This window comes from Aplidium turbinatum, chromosome 6, assembly GCF_918807975.1.
Source record: "Aplidium turbinatum chromosome 6, kaAplTurb1.1, whole genome shotgun sequence".
In the NCBI taxonomy this organism is placed as follows: domain Eukaryota; kingdom Metazoa; phylum Chordata; class Ascidiacea; order Aplousobranchia; family Polyclinidae; genus Aplidium; species Aplidium turbinatum.
Window position 1 is genome coordinate 7,532,382 of NC_137477.1, and position 18,430 is coordinate 7,550,811.

The 18,430-nt window shown below is 36.5% G+C and overlaps 2 protein-coding genes across 5 annotated transcripts; both read right to left on the minus strand.

Annotated features, from left to right (window-relative positions):
* Positions 1-222: 222 nt before the first annotated feature.
* Positions 223-3,850, minus strand: LOC145771973 (Rieske domain-containing protein-like). The gene is made up of 4 exons (XM_082583755.1): positions 3,711-3,850; positions 2,525-2,643; positions 1,373-1,497; positions 223-1,070 (listed from the first exon to the last, which is right to left on the minus strand). Exons 1-4 carry the CDS (start codon positions 3,752-3,754, stop codon positions 948-950), a joined length of 411 nt encoding a protein of 136 aa, XP_082439881.1. The 5' UTR covers positions 3,755-3,850; the 3' UTR covers positions 223-947.
* Positions 3,793-18,132, minus strand: LOC145771971 (uncharacterized). Of its 4 annotated transcripts, none has more exons than XM_082583752.1 (2): positions 18,015-18,132; positions 3,793-4,454 (listed from the first exon to the last, which is right to left on the minus strand). In XM_082583752.1, the coding sequence occupies exon 2, from the start codon at positions 4,410-4,412 to the stop codon at positions 3,948-3,950; it is 465 nt and encodes a 154-aa protein (XP_082439878.1). In that variant the 5' UTR covers positions 4,413-4,454; positions 18,015-18,132; the 3' UTR covers positions 3,793-3,947. The 4 variants fall into 4 exon arrangements, with proteins under 4 accessions (XP_082439878.1, XP_082439879.1, XP_082439877.1 ...); XM_082583753.1 differs by lacking the exon at positions 18,015-18,132 and adding an exon at positions 17,604-17,626; XM_082583751.1 differs by lacking the exon at positions 18,015-18,132 and adding an exon at positions 13,162-13,249.
* Between the last annotated feature and the right edge of the window lie 298 nt (positions 18,133-18,430).

The window sequence follows — 18,430 nt, forward strand, 5'->3', positions numbered from 1 at the left end:
AGGAGTCGAACCAAGTTTGCATTATTGGAAAGCCAACACCTTATCCGCTGCATCACCCCCCCGCCAAAAATAAATGTCGAAGAAATTTAAGTTGTCCAAAAGATAGTGTTTCCTGGGCTCTACATTAGGTCATTTAGTCAAAACAGGGTCATATTATTTATTTATAGAAATTAGTCCTAATTAGGTTACAAACAACCAAGAAATATAACATGGAGCACAATGAACACTTGAAGAATATAATTAAAGTAGATACACATGATTTTAATAGACTGGTTGCAACAAAATCAGGTACAACACAATCTCAAACAGCAACAAATCTGTCATTTTTGCATCGATTCAACGTTTCAGACATTGAATAATGATGAATTTTGCCAATGAAGGTTGATGTGTGTGTTTGCATTAACAATGCCCTACAAGATAAAATTCAATCTCATTTCAGCACTTCAAAAGGTGTTACATCACTAGCTTTATCATCACCAACCTAGTTTGACTATACAGGCCATGAATTAATCCTTAAGTTGAGGGTGTGGCCTGCTTGTCGAGAGCAAAGTCTTCCCCTCCACATTGCGTTGACAGATCCCATGTTCAAGGCTACAAGGTCATGCTTTATAAGTTCCAACCAAGAAAGTTGTGGTCTGCCACGACCTCACCGTGCTTCAATGACGCATCTGAGCTGCGAGATCCAGCTAGTGCTGCGCTCTACGTACCCAATAGATTGTTGAAAATATGACAACCCAACGATTGACAATGGAAAAGGGTCCACTCCCCATATTGTTGAAAGAATTCCTTACACAAAGATGTCACAACTAAAAAGCATCCTGCTATGGGAATGGGATGCACTGCCACTTTCGGGTTTTGAAACAAGCACAAAACATGACACAGATAAGATTAAGCACATCACCTTGACGAGAGAAACGAATAGTTACGAGACACAACATTAAAAACTGTTATGCACCACCATTTTTTCTTGAAGATTTATTGTCTACAATGTTATATGATTGTAAAGACAACTCGTGTTTGTAAAGCACAAACAAGTTTCCATTCTCTATTTTCGTTTGGTGTGTTTGAACCTGTAAAGAAATGGGTTTGAATCAAATTATATATAATTTAATAAATCACAAAATACAAGAATAAAGTTTAATTAGGACATTCGCATACTACTGCAGTGTCTTTGCACTGCGTGCATTCAATTACTTTCAATGTTTATGCACGCTGAAATGCTTGCAATAATGCTCTTACATCACAGACTCAAAATGAAGCTAAAACATTATTGAAATAAGCGTCGGAATTTTTCCTGTAGTAAAATTGTGTTGTAGCTTGATACAAATTACACCAAAGTAAAATCATAGCACAAGTGAACAACTGAACATACATCGAGTCCTTCCATGCCAACTCCAGTTTTCAAGTTGTAAGCGTACAAGTGCCAAGGACACAGGGCATGTGGTTCCTTCATGTCCATTAATTGTTCAATGTCAATTATAACATCCAAGGGTCCGCCTATACAAAATTCGAATGCGTGATAAAGCGCTTGGTTTGTTCAAGGATCAGCAACTTGCTATGTTAAAAGAACAATTTATGTCCAAAACACCGAAAGCCCAATTGGTTATGTGTCCCATTTTGAGCACAAAAAAACGAAAGATCAACCAGCGCTGGTTCGGCTCTCCGGGTGTGCGTTTCAGTAAACGTATTTAATGGACTACTCACAATCAGTGGTCCCTAGCAGATGGAATAATTCACAAACAACCAAACTTCAACAATCGAAAACTCCAAGAACTGCCAATCTCGGTAACCGGGCTTACATCAAGAGTTCAAAGCCTCTACAACAGTGATTCCCAAACGTTTTCTATTCGCGTACCATTTGATGCAGTGTTTGTGTACCACTTATATACCAGAAAATCTAAAAATACATCATAAAAGGCAAGAACTTCAACGAATATCAGCACAGGGCTCTAAGACAAAAAGATTTGTTAATATTAGACTAAATATAAATAACTTGTTTAGATGTCGTACCTATAAGTGTCGTATAAATACCTATGAATACTGAATAGTCCGCCCCAATAGCTCAGATGGTTAGCGCGTGACGGTAGCAATTAATGGTTTAACGATCACACAGCGCAATTATAATTCACATCGCCGCGAGATCAATGAAGGCACAAACACATAGCCTAAATAAAAATGAATGAAATTCTTATATCCACGTGCCTCGCAAGTAGTGACGTTGACAGGGGGTACGTTTGAACCAGGGATAATTTTTAGGGCCTGAAACCCTTGTAAGGGGCCCAGGAACTCGATAAAACATATTGTAGCTAGGTTCGGAGATGAATGATGCTGGCATTTGAATTCTTCATAAGACTTTGAAATACAGAACTTTATTTACCTGAGATGTCGAAATTTGTAGGAAAAAATAAAGCTATATAATAAATTAAAGCCATTTTATTTTTTTCCTTTTAATGTAAATTGTGTGTGTATTGACATGAATTTTAAAACAGTAAGTCCAGTTACTAGTCAACACATTTTGACTTACCCATATGAGGGCAGGTTGCATCAATGGCATAAAACTCGTCATGAATGCAATATAGAGCAACATCGTAGGCTTTGCCCTTGTTGCTATACAAGCGCCGACACGGTTTATCAGCCAGTTCACTGCAAATCAGTTTCAGCACTTTAATAATTTATACCTTTCCAGTTTCCAACAAATATGCCTTTTATATCCCGGGATGTAAAATCAATGTAAAGTAGGCAACTTTCACTGGCTGGGTATAAGCAGTCCTAAACACGACAAAACCTAAAGGTACCAACATACACTCAGAGTTTGTCAATTCTTTCCTTTAATGATAAGAAATGGAATGGAAATGAGTTATGAACACATTGTTTAAATTATTTGGTTACAAGAGTAGGTGCTCACTGCCTTCCTACAATCCCTCCTCTATCTGCCTCAACCATACTTGCAATTGTTTCTTGTTGTTTAATTGGATTTATTGAGTTAGTGAGTTGGGATAAAAACCTGATTTTGTATAAACTTATAATGGCTTTAACAACGATAACTTAAATCCGTGGTACACATTGGCATTCCTCTAGCTTGCTACGTATTTCGATAACGAAATGAAACCCAACACAATGGCAAATTGAAATAGTCTCCAGAAACCACGGCTCCCGGCAAAGTCGACAATCAGAGATTAAACGTCTTGGTCATCAGGCGGGCCATCACGTAGAACAGTGAAAGAACGCAAATTCAACGTTGCTTAATTCAGCCAGCCAAGTTACAAAGTTCATCACAATTATAATCAAGAGGGCAATTGACCCGCCGGAACATTATTATTATAAAATGTTTGGGACCTGCATTGGCTTCATTTCGTTTAACTCACATTGCACTTGATATTTAACGATCAAATACTTCAAAGTAAATAGAATCAGTCAGATTTACATAATTTAGTGATGAAGCTTTTACTACTGCAAGTGTAAAGATGAAGAAAATGTATTCAAATTTCTAAAACATTCACACAACATACTACAAGTCTGTAGCATCTATTTTTACTATAGATCTTTCAAGCTCTATGGTTTGTAAATGTCCAAAGAAATAGTATTCAAATGCTTACCACAAGTTTCTAAACCTTGCTAATTTAGTTACTTGTTCAAATAAGATTCGAAAAGAAATACAACTTTAAAATAACCTTAAATGTAGTCAGTGTGTAATAACAAATTCAACTTACCGTTGTGGCCCAATTAACTTCCACTGATTCTCTTCATTTGCCATTATTCCATTTGTTTATGTTAACATAACTTATATTTATTTCACAAAACATGAAAGAGAAAAAAATGCAGTGACACCAATGTATTAAGTGAATCAACGCATCTTCCAATCATTGACACAAATGTAGATCATATAATAAAGCATCGTAAATAAAGTCAAAACACATTTCAATGCGTATCAAAACCGTCACATAACATTAGTTCAAGTTTTCAAATTCGAATATGTTACGTCTGTCTGGACCATTGTAGTTATAGATAAGATAACCCAATGTAGCTGGGAATACTACAGCGATAAGAAAACCCTGCCATGGTGCCCAACCCTTCCAATGGACAGCATCTTTGATATGCCAGACAGTTTTAAGTCGTCCATAACGAATGAACTGTTTGTCTGATGTGACTTGGTTGAAATGTTGGTAGAAGTCCGGATGGTAGGCCCTTACCCACATTTCTCGTCGTGTTCTTCCTCTAATCGCCTGACGTTCTTGATGGGCTTTCTGATCCGCTTGAGTGATTGGAGTCCAATTTTTAGGATCGATTGTGGGAGGCATCGAGCAAAGCGGCCCTGATTTGTAGTTGAGACGCGGTCGCATATAAAACCATTTCTTCTTTGCGTCTTCAAGACTCTGCAGTTGGAGATCTTCATCTTTAAGTTGATATGCCATTGTCACCTTGCAGTGTGTAAACTAGTAAAGCAAATTATGCTCCTGCAAAAAGAATATGTATTAATTCAGATGATTTGCTCTCTGTTCCAGAAAGTTCTGTCAGCACACATTCATTAGCTAAAAAAGAAACTTCTTGCTCATGTAGCTTTAGTTTTATGAGTAAGTTTAGCAATGTACTTTATGACCAGCCATAACAGTGTCTTGTGCCAACCGCCAACTAAAAGAAACTTGAAACATGAACATTGAGCAAACTGAATGTCAATGCTATCATACAGGTAAAAACAATGAGTTTTAACTAAATCTTTTTCATTCATTCATTCATAGCTTGTCACGCCAGTGTCGAAGCCAGGTAAGAGCATTGTTTGTGATGTTTTTGAGGTCGTTGTCATCACATGAAGGGCTAAGGGGGCAGTTGGTGAGGATGTGCTTCACCGTCTGATTGTCTAGGCATTCATTCAATCGTTCATCGTTTCATTCAAAACATGAATGTGATTTCATTCAAGTAAGATTAAATCAATTAAACACTGTAATTTCCAAGCAGTCAACACAACAAAAGTAGAGTGTGAAAGTGGATATGGTGACCCTACAAGTTTTGAAATTGTTTTCTCCAGGCATTGGTTGTATGACCTACGCTATCTAGTTGCCCCAAACTCTATGTATAATTTAAAGAGCTATAGCCTATGGCTTAAGTCTATAGGGTAGAAAGAAGAGTTCTCAAGATTTTGGCATTGTCACTTTGGTAAGAGGCAGATTAGCATTCTCTCTTTGTCATCATACCATGTGAACACTAGGTGGTAATTATTTCAATTGTATTTTTATAAAAATGCGGCTTATTTTATTGATTAACATGTAACAGGAACCAATGCAGGGTTAACAATTAGTAAAAAATCAGAAATTCTAGCAAAGTGTTGAATAATTAATTGTAGAAATAATAGGCTATATTAGTCTGGTCAGTTATGCACGTTTTAGGGCTGTTTTGTGCAAATTTGGGTAGACATTTTTCATATGCATTTTCAAGTTCCTTAGACACATCAGACTCAAAATCCGTCTGGAGCCCGAAAATTTCGGGGGTGGAAGGTCCCCAAAATGCCGCTCCCGTTTGGGGGGTAGTGATGACTAGAGCGCATGTAGAAAAATTGTTTTATTTTTTTTAAATGGCATATGAGTACTTGTTTGGAGGTAATTTGGCCTGAAAAACCGGTTGGAAGCATCAGTTTTAACCCAAACAATCATTGAAGCAGATAATGGACAACAGTTGTCCAAAACACTAAAATCGTATGGATAAAATGACCGTTTTTGTGTAGGCTACGTGGCAATATGCGAAAGCGGGAGGCAAGTTTACAGTAACCTGAGCAGTGAAAGGGGTGCGAATTTAGTTTTGAATTGCATTTGTACCAGACAGATTAACTTTTGAGTTTTAAGAGTAGGATTGTTAAGCAGTCAGTCAGTCTTCGGGAAACATTGAGATTGGTCAGTCACAAAGAGAAATCCAACAATACTATTCCCTACAGAGAATACAAAAATTGAATTCCTCTTTTGTTTAGTCTATTCCCAGCAGGGAATAGAAAAGTTTGACTACCCTTTATTCAGTCAATAGACACACCATTGCAACAATTTTAATCTTTCTGAGTTACGGTATGGTACATCTTTTGTTTGTCTCATATAATATGATCTAATATTGGTACAAACCAGGCAGTGTTAGAATTATCCAATAGGCTATGAAAACTGATTAGTGTTAGAATAAACAAGCTATCACTTTTGTGGTTCTGACTTGCTTCAAGTGTAATTGTACGACAGTTGTCAACGTTGTTTCACCATTTCAATCATTTCAGCATCCTGATTACACTAATTTGTCAGAAGCAGCCAGAATATGACAAAATTTGTTTGCCATATCAAACTACTTGTGGGTTGATTGTAAAGAACACCAAAACCTTCACTCGTCCCTGTCACACCCCTGCAACTCAGTCACAGCTTCAGGGATTCATAGTATAGGGATCGCCAACTCGGCTGAAAATCCGACAATCGGAGTGTAAAAGTGTTGCCAGATATTTTTTATATTTTTAGAAAAAATGTTATTTTGGCATTTTTAAAGAGTAGTGGTCGCCCAAAGCTTGTCCGTTTAAAACTAATCTGAAGTTTAAAGTTGCACAAGATTGAGTTAAAGTAATTTGTAGTTGTGTTACTTTGCAATAAGAATGTGCTGAATTTATGTGCAAAACTTAAATAAAACTTGCAGGTTTAAAAAAAATTATACTAACCAGTTAAGAACAAAAAAAATTGAGAAACTTAAAAATAGACCTCAGAAATAAAGAGCTTCATGTTTTAAGTGTTGAAGCCGGTAATTATTTTTCAAGTAATATGTATTATGTACAAGAGAGGTTAAATTTGCCAAAAATATGATAGTTTGATAAGTGAACAATAAAATTGTTTTAGATTCGTTTTAAAATATTTATTTAAGGGCAAGTTTTGGGCAACTACTACTTTAAAAATGCCAAAATAATATTTTTTTTCTAAAAATATAAAAAATATCTGGCAACACTTTTACACTCCGATTGTCGGATTTCCAGCCGAGTTGGCGATCCCTATAGTATAAATCACTGCACAGCTCTCTCGTGGACGCACAAAGGACAAGGCTGGTTTTATCAACTGCCACCTTACGATCAAACTGTACTCTATTATTAGGTCTAAAAACTTGATGCAGGCCTTGTTCCATCATGGGATAACCTTATCTTACTATAGCACTCTTCGCTTCATTGAAGAACTCTCAGTTACAGTAAAATACCTTTACTGCAGATCAGATGGAAGAGTATTGCCAACTTTCCTACGACATGGTGTATTTACTGTGGTAGTTGATGACAACATCGACCAAAACAGCTCCAGTTCTACTGCAATTCATCACCTGCATGGAACATCCGTTTCAATCATGCAGTTTCAATTGCATAATGATCCAGATGAACGGCGGGTCAGAAGAAAGTATGTAGACATGGCCACAGACTAGGTACACCAACTGAAGTCAAATAACACATATTCGCTAGATACATTCCTCAATGTATCACTTGCAAATCTGCCTAAACATGCACAACCCCCCCAATATACTATGCATGACTTTGAAGAATCATTTAAAGAGAACATTCAACTGATACTCCAACAACAAAACAGTGAATAAGATTACTGCTGAATGTGAAGGATGCTGTCAGCAATTACTACAATGCAAAGGGAAGAAGAAGATTACAGTACCGGTACTCCTCCTTCATGGGTTGCATAGTGCATACCATACAACTAAAGCAAGAGATCAAACTGCAAACATCACAACAATCAATAGCATTCTTCCAATAATCGACCATGTGAGTCATAGCTGGGATTTGCAACTGCACATTATGAGCATTGCCAAAGATTATACAGCATATCTGAATCCCGGCCAGGTCGCTGTTGGTTGTTCACTGTTCAGATCAACCGCTGTACGGAGTACCGCTGTACGCAATACGCAATGAAGAAACAGATACAGTGGTTATGTCCAAACCAAGACGATTACTTTTGTTTCCTAGGTGGATTGCATATTGAACATACTGCTCTACTCTGTGTTGGACAGCTGCTGAAAGGCACTGGGCTTGATACGATTATAAACTCGACTGCTTTACATACTGTCGGATTAGCCAATGCCATATGTGATGTGAACCACATTAAAAAAGCAAGATACGCTTTGCAAATGACAGCAGTATGCTTGAAAAAACTTTCAAAGGATGCTTATGAACTATCAGAACATGAAGACGGACAACAATCATTCCAAGATTGGTTGTCTAAAAGTAATGAAAGTACAATGTTCAAGTATTGGTTCAACATTCTACAAATCATAAAAACAGTTCTATTGTAGGGTCTGCTACTATTCGGCTAGTCCGATTGGGCTGATCCGATTCGGCTAGTCCGATTCGGCTATTACCCTTTTCGGCTACAGCCCGATTCGGCTAGTCCGATTTGGCTGATCCGATTCGGCTAGTTCCCTATTGGGCTACAGTCTTTAGCGGTTAGTTCCCTATTTGGCAATTTTTTGAAAATCCAACGATAATCCTTCTGTAATCCAACATCGTTTCTTTTGCATTCCGACAAAGAAAAACAAATTGAAATGAAATTTAGCGAAAAATGTTTGAACTATTAAATTTAACTGTTTGCTCACATAAAATGGACAACGACGTCTTCTGTTTATTTAGAGAATGTTGTAATATTGCTTCTTTTATAGTTGAAATCATCGAAGCTTTAGATGAGTGGGGTTTAGACCTAACCATTGAAATCTTAAAACTAAAAAACGAATTAAATTTATTTTTGAACTATCAATGTTTGCTCAGATAAATTGACGTGTATCATGCGTCGCCGTCTGCATGCAAACTTAGAATATATTAGAATCCTCAACTATTACAAAATTCTAAATCCAACGACGCCTTCTGTTTATTTGCAGTAGAGAATTTTGTATTTTATTCCACAATAGTTGATCTCGAAGCTTTAGATGAGTGGAGTTTAGACCTAACCACTGAGATCATAAATCATATTTATGACACCGGTTACATCCCTAGTGATATGGTACGTTCCATATTCATAATATAGCTTTGGTAGAGAGGTACTTTTTAAAAACCATAGACAGACAATCGATAACAACTTAATAACATTGAATTGCATAATTCAAAATTAATACAGAAATGAAATAGATACATAATTTCGAACGTTTTCGGCAAAACTTTCTGCCCTCTTCAGGAAAATATCTTAATTCATCTAAACAAAACAATTATTCGTGAAATGTTAATAATAAATGACTGAAATTCAATAAAACTGCACTGACCTGCGTACAAGCAACAACTGACGAACAAACACAAAAGGTGGTAGCAATCTGTCATAATTATGCGGGAGTGTGGTCATGAGACGAGATAGTGAGCGGACAACATAACATAAAATAAACGTAAGCTAATACAAATTCAACAAAAAAGATGCCCCTCCAGCGAATAATTGTTTGTTGAGCCTGGGGTTGTGCTGCTTTATTTGGAGTGCCTCATGAATTTTAGTTTCAATTCTTTGATGCGTAATATCTTTGCGTTCAATGCGTACAATCATTTAGGAGAGGCTGTCTGCTTGGGTATATTGTTTTTTCATGCATTTGCTGGAGGAGATACAACAAGCTCCTTTTACAAAATTTCTAAACGCAGCTGGTTCCATATATGGAAGCCGGTGGAAGCAATATCCTAAAGTGGAACAACTCACAAGAGTTTTCCAAAGGTTCAGCTGGCTACCATCAGACGCATGTCTGACTGAGAGCATGTCAGATATTGCTGATTTTGTTTCATTTGCAAATGCAAAAAAAGAGGCCAACTTGAATCGAATTCGGTAAGAGCTGTTCGTCTCATCATCATCGAATGACATAAGGGACCTTACACTTGATGCCCTGACTTTACATGTTCATTGCAGCGCATATCAAGCAGGATGGATAACATTATGGGGAAACACTATAAACCAGTCTGTTTGAACATTGGGGTTGGGTTAAATTGCAGAATGAGCTGAGCATTCAGTGGACAACAGATGCAAGAGCACAACATTTGGAAAGACTGACGAAGACTTGCAAGTGCAAGATAGCTAAATGTGACACCTGTCAATGTGCAAAATTAGGGTTGCAATGCTTTAGTCTTTGTACCCGTAAGAGACAATGTGTAGTGTAGCATGACAGTGAAGAAGATTATTTCATACTGTTGTGCTTTTTGACGTTTTGTTTTTGCATTTTTTCGCTATTTTAATGTAAATAACTGGTTTTGTGATGACTTTAGATGAAAATAGGTGCTTTTAAACGATTTTTTGGGCCAAATTACCCCAAATTGACTACCCACATGCTATAAGTTAAAACATTTTGACAGTTTCTTGTATGCGCTTCATTGTCTTGTAGCCCCAAAAGTGGGGGCAACCGTTTGGGCACCTTCCACCCCCGAAATTTTCGGGCTCCAGACGGTTTTTACATCTACTGCACCTAAGCAACTCGAAAATATGGGTGAAAAATGTCTACCCAAGTTTGCACCGAAATGTGCATAACTGACCAGACTATATTAGAATATCAAAAATATCTACAGTACATACATTATACAAATAACAATGAAAGACATTTCCTATCAAATAATTCCACTGTATTTGTTCATTGAAGCCACAAGCCAATATTTTTTGAGAGCTGATCCTATGTGAAAAAAATAATCTTGTAAAGCTCGATTATAAATGTCAAAAATTCCAAAAAATTTATTATTTTAAACCATAGCTCATATTTCACAAGTGTGTACGCTTTCCTTGTATTTTTATTATGACTAATTGACACATATCTATTTGCAAAACAATTATTACGTGACAATATAATTTGTTCTACTGGTTTCCTGTAGTCATGAATCTGAGTTTGTTTTTTTTCGGTCATTGACCAATTTTTTAGCAAAATGTCAGAAAAAAAATATAGTCAATTCGGTTAAAATGTCCGAAAAAATTCATAGTCAATTCGGTCAAAATGTCAAAGGTTTGAGTTTCGCTGATGAACGTTGAAGAAAAGTTTGTCTGTTCTAACTTTCTCAGATAAAATATGACAACGTTTCTCAGCGGAACTTAATGTTGTAGCTAGTCAGGAAGTGCAAATTTTGGTTTGTATCAGCTACTTGAAAGGAAATATTTTCATCAGAAAAAATGATCGAAATAAATAAAAAATGACCGAATTTTTTCAAGTCATTTCGGACAAATGACCGAAAAGACTCAGCGAAAAAAAAAACCCAGTCATGAATCATGATGACGTCTTGTACTGTCGATTGAACAATAAACAAACAGTACTTAGATTGAAATAGGTTTCGTTTATAATAGTGATAGTATGATGCTTAAACGACTTGACGACAAGGTGAACCAATGGTGCAACGACAAAGTATGAGTAGGCCAATGTAGATTACACCACAGGGAAAGAACCAGGGTGGGGGGAAAATTTTTTTTGTTCAAATTAAAATTTCAGATGTATTATATCTAAAGTGACATATGGAGTTAACAGTATCTTAATACGCACTGTTTTCGTACGCGAAAAGCATGTCACGGCCTATTTAGCCCCATGCTAATAAATCGCTAATAATAGGAGCTATGAAAATCACAGAGCCAAAATATATTACAAGATAATATCCATGTGTTTTGTGTATAGGGATGGGCAATATAGAATTTCGAATAGTTGCAATCCCAATATCTAATTATTTGAATTGAAATGACATTTCAAAACGAGTTTTCCATACCGAAATGAAAATATCCGCTTTTTCGACTACCAAACTTTTTTATTGAATTTTTGCCGATCAATTACATTCGGCTCAGCGATGGCTATTCGCTCTAGCGAAAACGGCCAGCCAGCTCTTTTTCTTTACCAGTGCAGTTTGTAGGCGTCAGAAGACCATTATGCTGTAATATTGCATCAATTTACATCGTACGAAACATGAAACACAATTCAACTTTGGGTGGGACTACCGCTACACCTAGTGTCGGAAGTTCTGCAACAATGCAGCAATCCAATGAAATTTATGATCTATTGAGCTCCGGTGTTGAAGCAGCAAATACTTCAGCATCAAGTAACGATGACAACGAACAGCTTTCAGCTGCCGAGGAAATCCGATCGTACCTTAAGGTAAAAGTACCAAAGAGCGATGCAATTGAATGGTGGAACAAAAATAAAGAAAAGTTCCCGCAGTTGTTTGATCTTGCCAGGAAGTATTTAGCCACTTCTGCATCCTCAAAAATATGCTTCTCAAGTGCTGGATTAGCAGCATCAAAACTGCGATTGAGGCTCACTGGCGAGCATTTAGAAGCTTTGAACATTCTTCACTGCAACAAAGACTTGCTCTCCTAGGCAGTTACTGTTGTTTTTCATGTCGTTGCCACTTTTCCATTATGTGTCTTCAATAAAACCAGAATAAAAACAAAGCTTTTCAATATTTTCTAAAATTAAACAAACTTATTCTAGAATAAGTATATATTCGAAATTCGAAAAATTAGTCGAGAATAATTCTAGAATAGCTTATTCTTCTAGTTTGCCCATCCCTACATGTGTATTGTACGAACAGAAATTAAATTTATACCCAACAAATTTATTGAAATAAAATGTTTGAGATGAAGACATCGGAAAGTCGGTTTTTATTCTACTTTCCCGAAAATAGCTTCAAAAATGAAATTTTTGAATTATGGGCGTTTTTACATGGGCGCTTTTACATTTTAAAGTAATTGCACTAGCATTTATACTGCACTTACTATATCTAGCATTGCACAAAAATGTCTAGCAACCTGAGACAAAATGCTTATTGTGAAGGGCAGGAAGGTGGAAAAATTACCAGTGTAGATTTAGAAAATTTGCAAAGAACAAAAACTAAGTCAAGAAATTTCACATTTCTAGCATATTTACTTCTGAGAAATATTTAACTACTAGAGTGGGGCGTCCTCATAAAACCCCGTGTTTCTACAGATAGGGTTAAATCAATTTCTAAGATGATTTTGGGTTTATACCCAGGTGGCCCATAAACCTTAAAGGTCATTCAGAGTTCAAATTTCATAATCCTGTAACCTGTAACTATGTAAATTTACGATCAAGATTGCAATGATTGCGTGCCAAATTACATAATTTGGCATTTTCTTAGCAAACCGAATCTACGAAAAAGTATTCATACAAGCTAGCATTTTTGTGTGACACAATTGCGTGGTCGGGGAACAGGCTATTCATACTATGACACACCTGCATGTGACATGCAAATGATTTGTTTGAGGTGTGGGGGGTGGCACCATCCTGCTGGAACCACTGGAGGTCCCTGACGACCCCTCTTCGTCGACCAAGTGCTGTCCAGAATTTGCCAAGCACCTGAACATATCAAACAAATTATTGGCATGGCTACAGCAGCGTTTTCCTGAACGACTGATCAGCCGTAGGTGTGACCCGGAGTGGTCGCCGTATTCACCGGACTTGAACGCCCCAGATTTTTATCTGTGGGGTTACCTTAAGGATAGGGTGTATGGCAACAACCTCCAGACTATTCCTGATCTAAAGGCAGCAATTACAGCAACAATAAAAGCAATCCCAAGGGAAGAATGTGGGAGGGCCATCGAGAACTTTGCCTGCCGGATCCAAATGTGCTTGCAGCAACGGGGAGCTCATTTAGAGCACATTTTTTGAGCGCCAGTTAAGCAAAGAGTTTTTGTGGTATAGACTTGAAACTTTGGAGATGTCTGCTACATATACTTAACCTAATGTAGCTGAATTTTTGTGTTAATCTAAATAAAATTTTAGAAGTTATTCGATTTTTACTGATGAACGTTTTTTTTGTGTCACCCTGTATATGGATACAGCTTAATAATATTAGACAACTTTATTAGTATATATTATATACAGTACAACTGTGAACAAGCCATAATCATAGAAAAACAAAGACTGTAACCAACAACCATAATAGAAAATAAAGTAATGACATTTCCATAACTTGATTACAGTAATTAGCCTATTATTATACAAACGCTATGCAAAAATGATTATATAGTTATCATCAAATAAAACACTGTCAACATAACCAAAAAGGTTAAGAAAAATTTTGTAGGTGGAAATTAATGCTTTTTATGAAAAAATAATAATTTGCACAAACTAAGCTTACTTTTGCACTCAAAACTTATCAATCAGGGCTTTGTCAATTGCATTTTTAAGACTGTTACATACTTGATCAGGATGCAACCTAGTTCGTACCATGAACAGTTCGAACCGTCAGTTCGTACCTTGAAAAGATCGAAAAAAAAAATTAAAAAAAGCCGAAGTCGCTGATCGCAGTTTGCGCAATTATTTTAAAATTTCCCCCCTGAAAAGATTGAGAGAAAAAATAGCTCAAAACCGAAGTCCGCTGATTACAGTTTCCGCAGTTTTTGCTAACTCTAACCATAGAGTAATCTATGCTCTAACCCTAACTCTCGCTGATTGCAGTTTCCGCAAAAAATTTTCCGCAGTTTTCATATACCCTTACCCTAATTCTAACCATAAAGTAATCTATGCTCTAACCCTTGCTGATTGCAGTTTCTGCAAACATTTTTCCGTAGTTTCCGCTAACCATTACCCTAACCATAGAGTAATCTATGCTCTAACCCTCGCTGATCGCAGTTTACGCAAACATTTTTCCGCAGTTTCCGCTAGTCGCAGTTTCCGCTTACCCTAACTGTAACCATAAAGTAATCTATGCTCTAACCCTAACTCTCGCTGATCGCAGTTTCCGCAAACACTTTTCCGCAGTTTTTGCTAACCGCAGTTTCCTCTAACCCTAACCCTCGAGTTTGTTTCAAATTGTTTGGGGAAACTCCAATCAGCGACTTCGGCTTTGTGCTATTAAACTGCAATCAGCGACTTCGGCTTTTTTTTATTTTTTTTCTCGATCTTTTCAGGGTACGAACTGACTGTACGAATAGTTCAAGGTACGAACTAGGTTGCACCCCTTCATCAAAGTATTCTTATATGTATATATTCACTAATCGTAATAGTTTTTAAAGAAACATAAATAGTAGGGTGGCTCATTTTCCTTGATGTTCTTTAAAATTTTTGTCAGTTTGGAATAATGTTCCATTTTGCTCACTGATATTTGCAAACCAAAAATTTTTGTTGGTTTTTGACCTTGGTTCACCCAAGGAAAAATTCTGAATTTTTCTGAAAAATTAATAAATTTCGAAGTGGTTTAGCAGTATCTGAAGAGGGGATTTCTCAAAATTTGACCACGTGATTTTGACGTCACTTCCTCTGTTAACTTCCACGTGGAACATCTTCACCCTACTCCAAGTCTGAGAGTCACTAATAGTGCATGCTTTTAGTGTCATTTTATTTGATTTTACAGCCTTTTCGCAGTCAGTGAATCTATAACATATAATAGACCAACAAAAATTTTTGGCACAAAAGATGAGAGTCATTTTAGAGTATTTCAGGGCCCCTGATTCCGAAAATGCACTTAGTTTTTTCGAATTAGCTCTAGTTTTTGAGATATTCGACAATGAACATATTTTTGAAATCGTTACTCAAAAGCTTTCAATTAGCAAATTACTTATTTTCAGCCCTGTTTACCATTATGAAGTCATAATTGCACTTGTCTAGTTCAATTGGTTCATATTGCACGAAAGTTCAAAACGCAAGCAAAGGTTGAAATGAACTGTGTTTAATGTAAGGGAGACATAAATATTCATTGAAAACAGTTGTGAATCAGTAGGCCTACATCACAAGAAAAATATCCCGAAAGTCATGTGTTTATGAATGCAGCTTTATATTGAAAAGGTAGGCCTACTGAAATGGATACTGTACAAATGAAATTTTAATCTAAGCCTTTGCTAAGGCCAAGTCTTTGCTGCAAGAAGTTTTTTTCTGGTCTATAGGCTAAATAAATGGCATACCTATAGGCTAATAAAATACGCCTTTGACAAGTAGGATGCTGTACAAACAACCCAAATATATTTTGCTGCATGAGGCAACGCATTCTGCGATAGATACAGCGCTATATAAAAACAAGCATTATTATTATTATTACTTTGACATGAAGCTGGATGATCAAGATAAGTCCTGGGTTTCTCCTAAAGTATGCAAACATTGCACTGAAACCCGTTTCTGGGCTCAAGGCTAAGAAGTTCAAAGTGCCATGGCATAAAGAGAGCCGTGGAATCACCATGAAAATTGATACTTCTGTTCTGTACGGTGAGCATGTTCGAAGGAAGTTGCAACATCATGTTTACGTGGAATGGGCAAGGCAGTCATTGGCAGTCATTTCAGGGATAAGCAAAACTTCGATATTTTGAAAAAATCAAACCAGGTGAACCAGGGTCAAACGTTAATATTTTTTTGTGAAATTTGGTATAGGAGATACATTTACCAAAAGGAACAATATTACAACTGACGAAAAATTTAAAAGAAAATTCTTTTTTTTTCGAGATTTTGCGCCAGCCTAATAAATAGCCTAGCTGTTGGTAAGTTATTATATAAAGTTGGCAGTGGCTATTTGACCGGCGCCGGTCTTTGAATCTGAAACACTATTTGACCGTCATTATACAATATACAGTCACTTTTTTTTTCTTTTTCTCTTTCGAAGCAAAAGACGAGAAGCGCGTATATAAGTTCTAAATCAACCATTTTATTCAACTCGACACGTGGCGCGTGCGATACTTCGCCAGCTCCTATTCTAGAGGGAATGAGTTCGATACTACCCGGAAGCGTTCTTTTTTTTTTTTAACTAAATTTTGACCCGAAGTGCATTTTTGTAGTCAATTTTTAATTTGAGTTGCATTACATTTACATACCATTACCATTTTTTTAAAAGAAGCATTGTATATAACTAACTTGTTGAGAGCAAAAATGTAATGCTTCGTTCGGCAAACACGGTCACATCAATCAATCAATCATTTTATTTTTCGTCATTAACGCGTCGGGGACGAAAAAGATACTAACTACAAAAATCGATATAAACCTACCAGCACGTTAATGAACAGGAAAAAGTGGCAAAACCTTGAAAGGTTTAAAACGTGCCTGAATGAAAAATTATGTAGTAGGCTATAGTTGGCACGGCCACAAAATGAAAATTACCCAGAGAAATTCTCAAATTCCAGCAAATTAAAAAAACTCCAACTTTATTACTCACATTTGAAGAGACATAAAAATTGGGCTGTAGGCAACTCAAATTAAAAATTGACTACAAAAATGCACTTCGGGTCAAAATTTAGTTAAAAAAAATAAATAAATAAAAAGGATCGCTTCCGGGTAGTATCGAACTCAGTCCCTCTAGAATAGGAGCCAGCGAAGTATCGCACGCGCCACGTATTGAGTTGAATAAAATGGTCGATTTAGAACTTATATGCGCGCTTCTCGTCTTTTACTTTGAAAGAAAAAAAGAAAAAAAAAGTGACTGTATAGTGACGTCATGACCGGTATTTTTGAAATCGTTACTTAGGTTAAATAGTGTTTCAGATTCAAAGACCGGCGCCGGTCAAATAGCCACTGCCTATAAAGTTTTTCAATCAAGACAGTTGGAAGAACATGAGTCATAAACAACAGGTGGGTGCTATCGGATGCAACCTAATTCGTACCATGAACAATTCGTACCCTCATTTCGTACCCTGAAAAAATTGAGAAAAAATTTCAGAAAAGCACACGAATTAGAGTTTCTGCTTAACCCTAACCTTCACTTTAAAATTTTTGCGGAAACTCCGATTAGTGACTTCGGCTTTGTTGCGATCAGCGACTTCGGCTTTGTACTATTTTTTCTCTCGATCTTTTCAGAGTACGAATTAGGTTGCACCTGGTGCTGTCAATGAAATACAAATAAAATACGGTAAGTTTCCCAATAATCACAAAATGCAATGATAAAGAAATCTCAATCTGAACAAGAAAACCTACCAAAATAGACTGCATAGTTTATTATGTTATGTACCGGTACTAATTTATTTGACCAGTCATTGCTAAATCAGCCCTGCTAATGGCCGATTGGGTTTTTAGCTTGCTAAAAGCAGACATACCGGTACCACTACAACTACCGTACATGATCTACAGTATCATTCAGGCACGCTTTAATCCATTCAAGGTTTTTCTACCTTTTTCCGTTTATTGACGTGCTGGAAGTCCTATATCGACTTTTGTAATTACGAACTGGTGTCTGGTGGTATCGTTTTTGTCCCGACGCGTTAATGAAAAAAAGTTAAATTCTGGTGATGATATTCAAGTTATCCCAAAATAACTTCCACCTCTAGGTGGCACACTCTTAAGGACGCACAAACTAAGATGTTTCCAATCTTAATTATGTCTTTATTTACTTTTATATTTATTATTTTTTTTATTATTAATTTGCGTCAGACAAAACTGTCCATATCCAAGATAAAACGAAATAATAAACAAACTGCAAATGCTCAAAGGTCACAAAGTGCCACTTTAAATGTCTTCAGTAATAGCTCACTTAATATTTACTGTTGCAAATTTACACACAATGAGCGTTGGAAGAGTTAAAAGTATT

Bases quoted from the DNA above. Each gene is read 5' to 3' on its own strand.
- LOC145771971 (XM_082583752.1), bottom strand. From the start codon at position 4,412: ATGGCATATCAACTTAAAGATGAAGATCTCCAACTGCAGAGTCTTGAA.
- LOC145771973 (XM_082583755.1), bottom strand. From the start codon at position 3,754: ATGGCAAATGAAGAGAATCAGTGGAAGTTAATTGGGCCACAACG. The intron at 2,644-3,710 runs GTAAGTTGAATT...ACTGATTTGCAG, and splicing joins AAGTTAATTGGGCCACAACG to TGAACTGGCTGATAAACCGT. The intron at 1,498-2,524 runs GTAAGTCAAAAT...AATTTTGTATAG, and splicing joins TGCAACCTGCCCTCATATGG to GCGGACCCTTGGATGTTATA.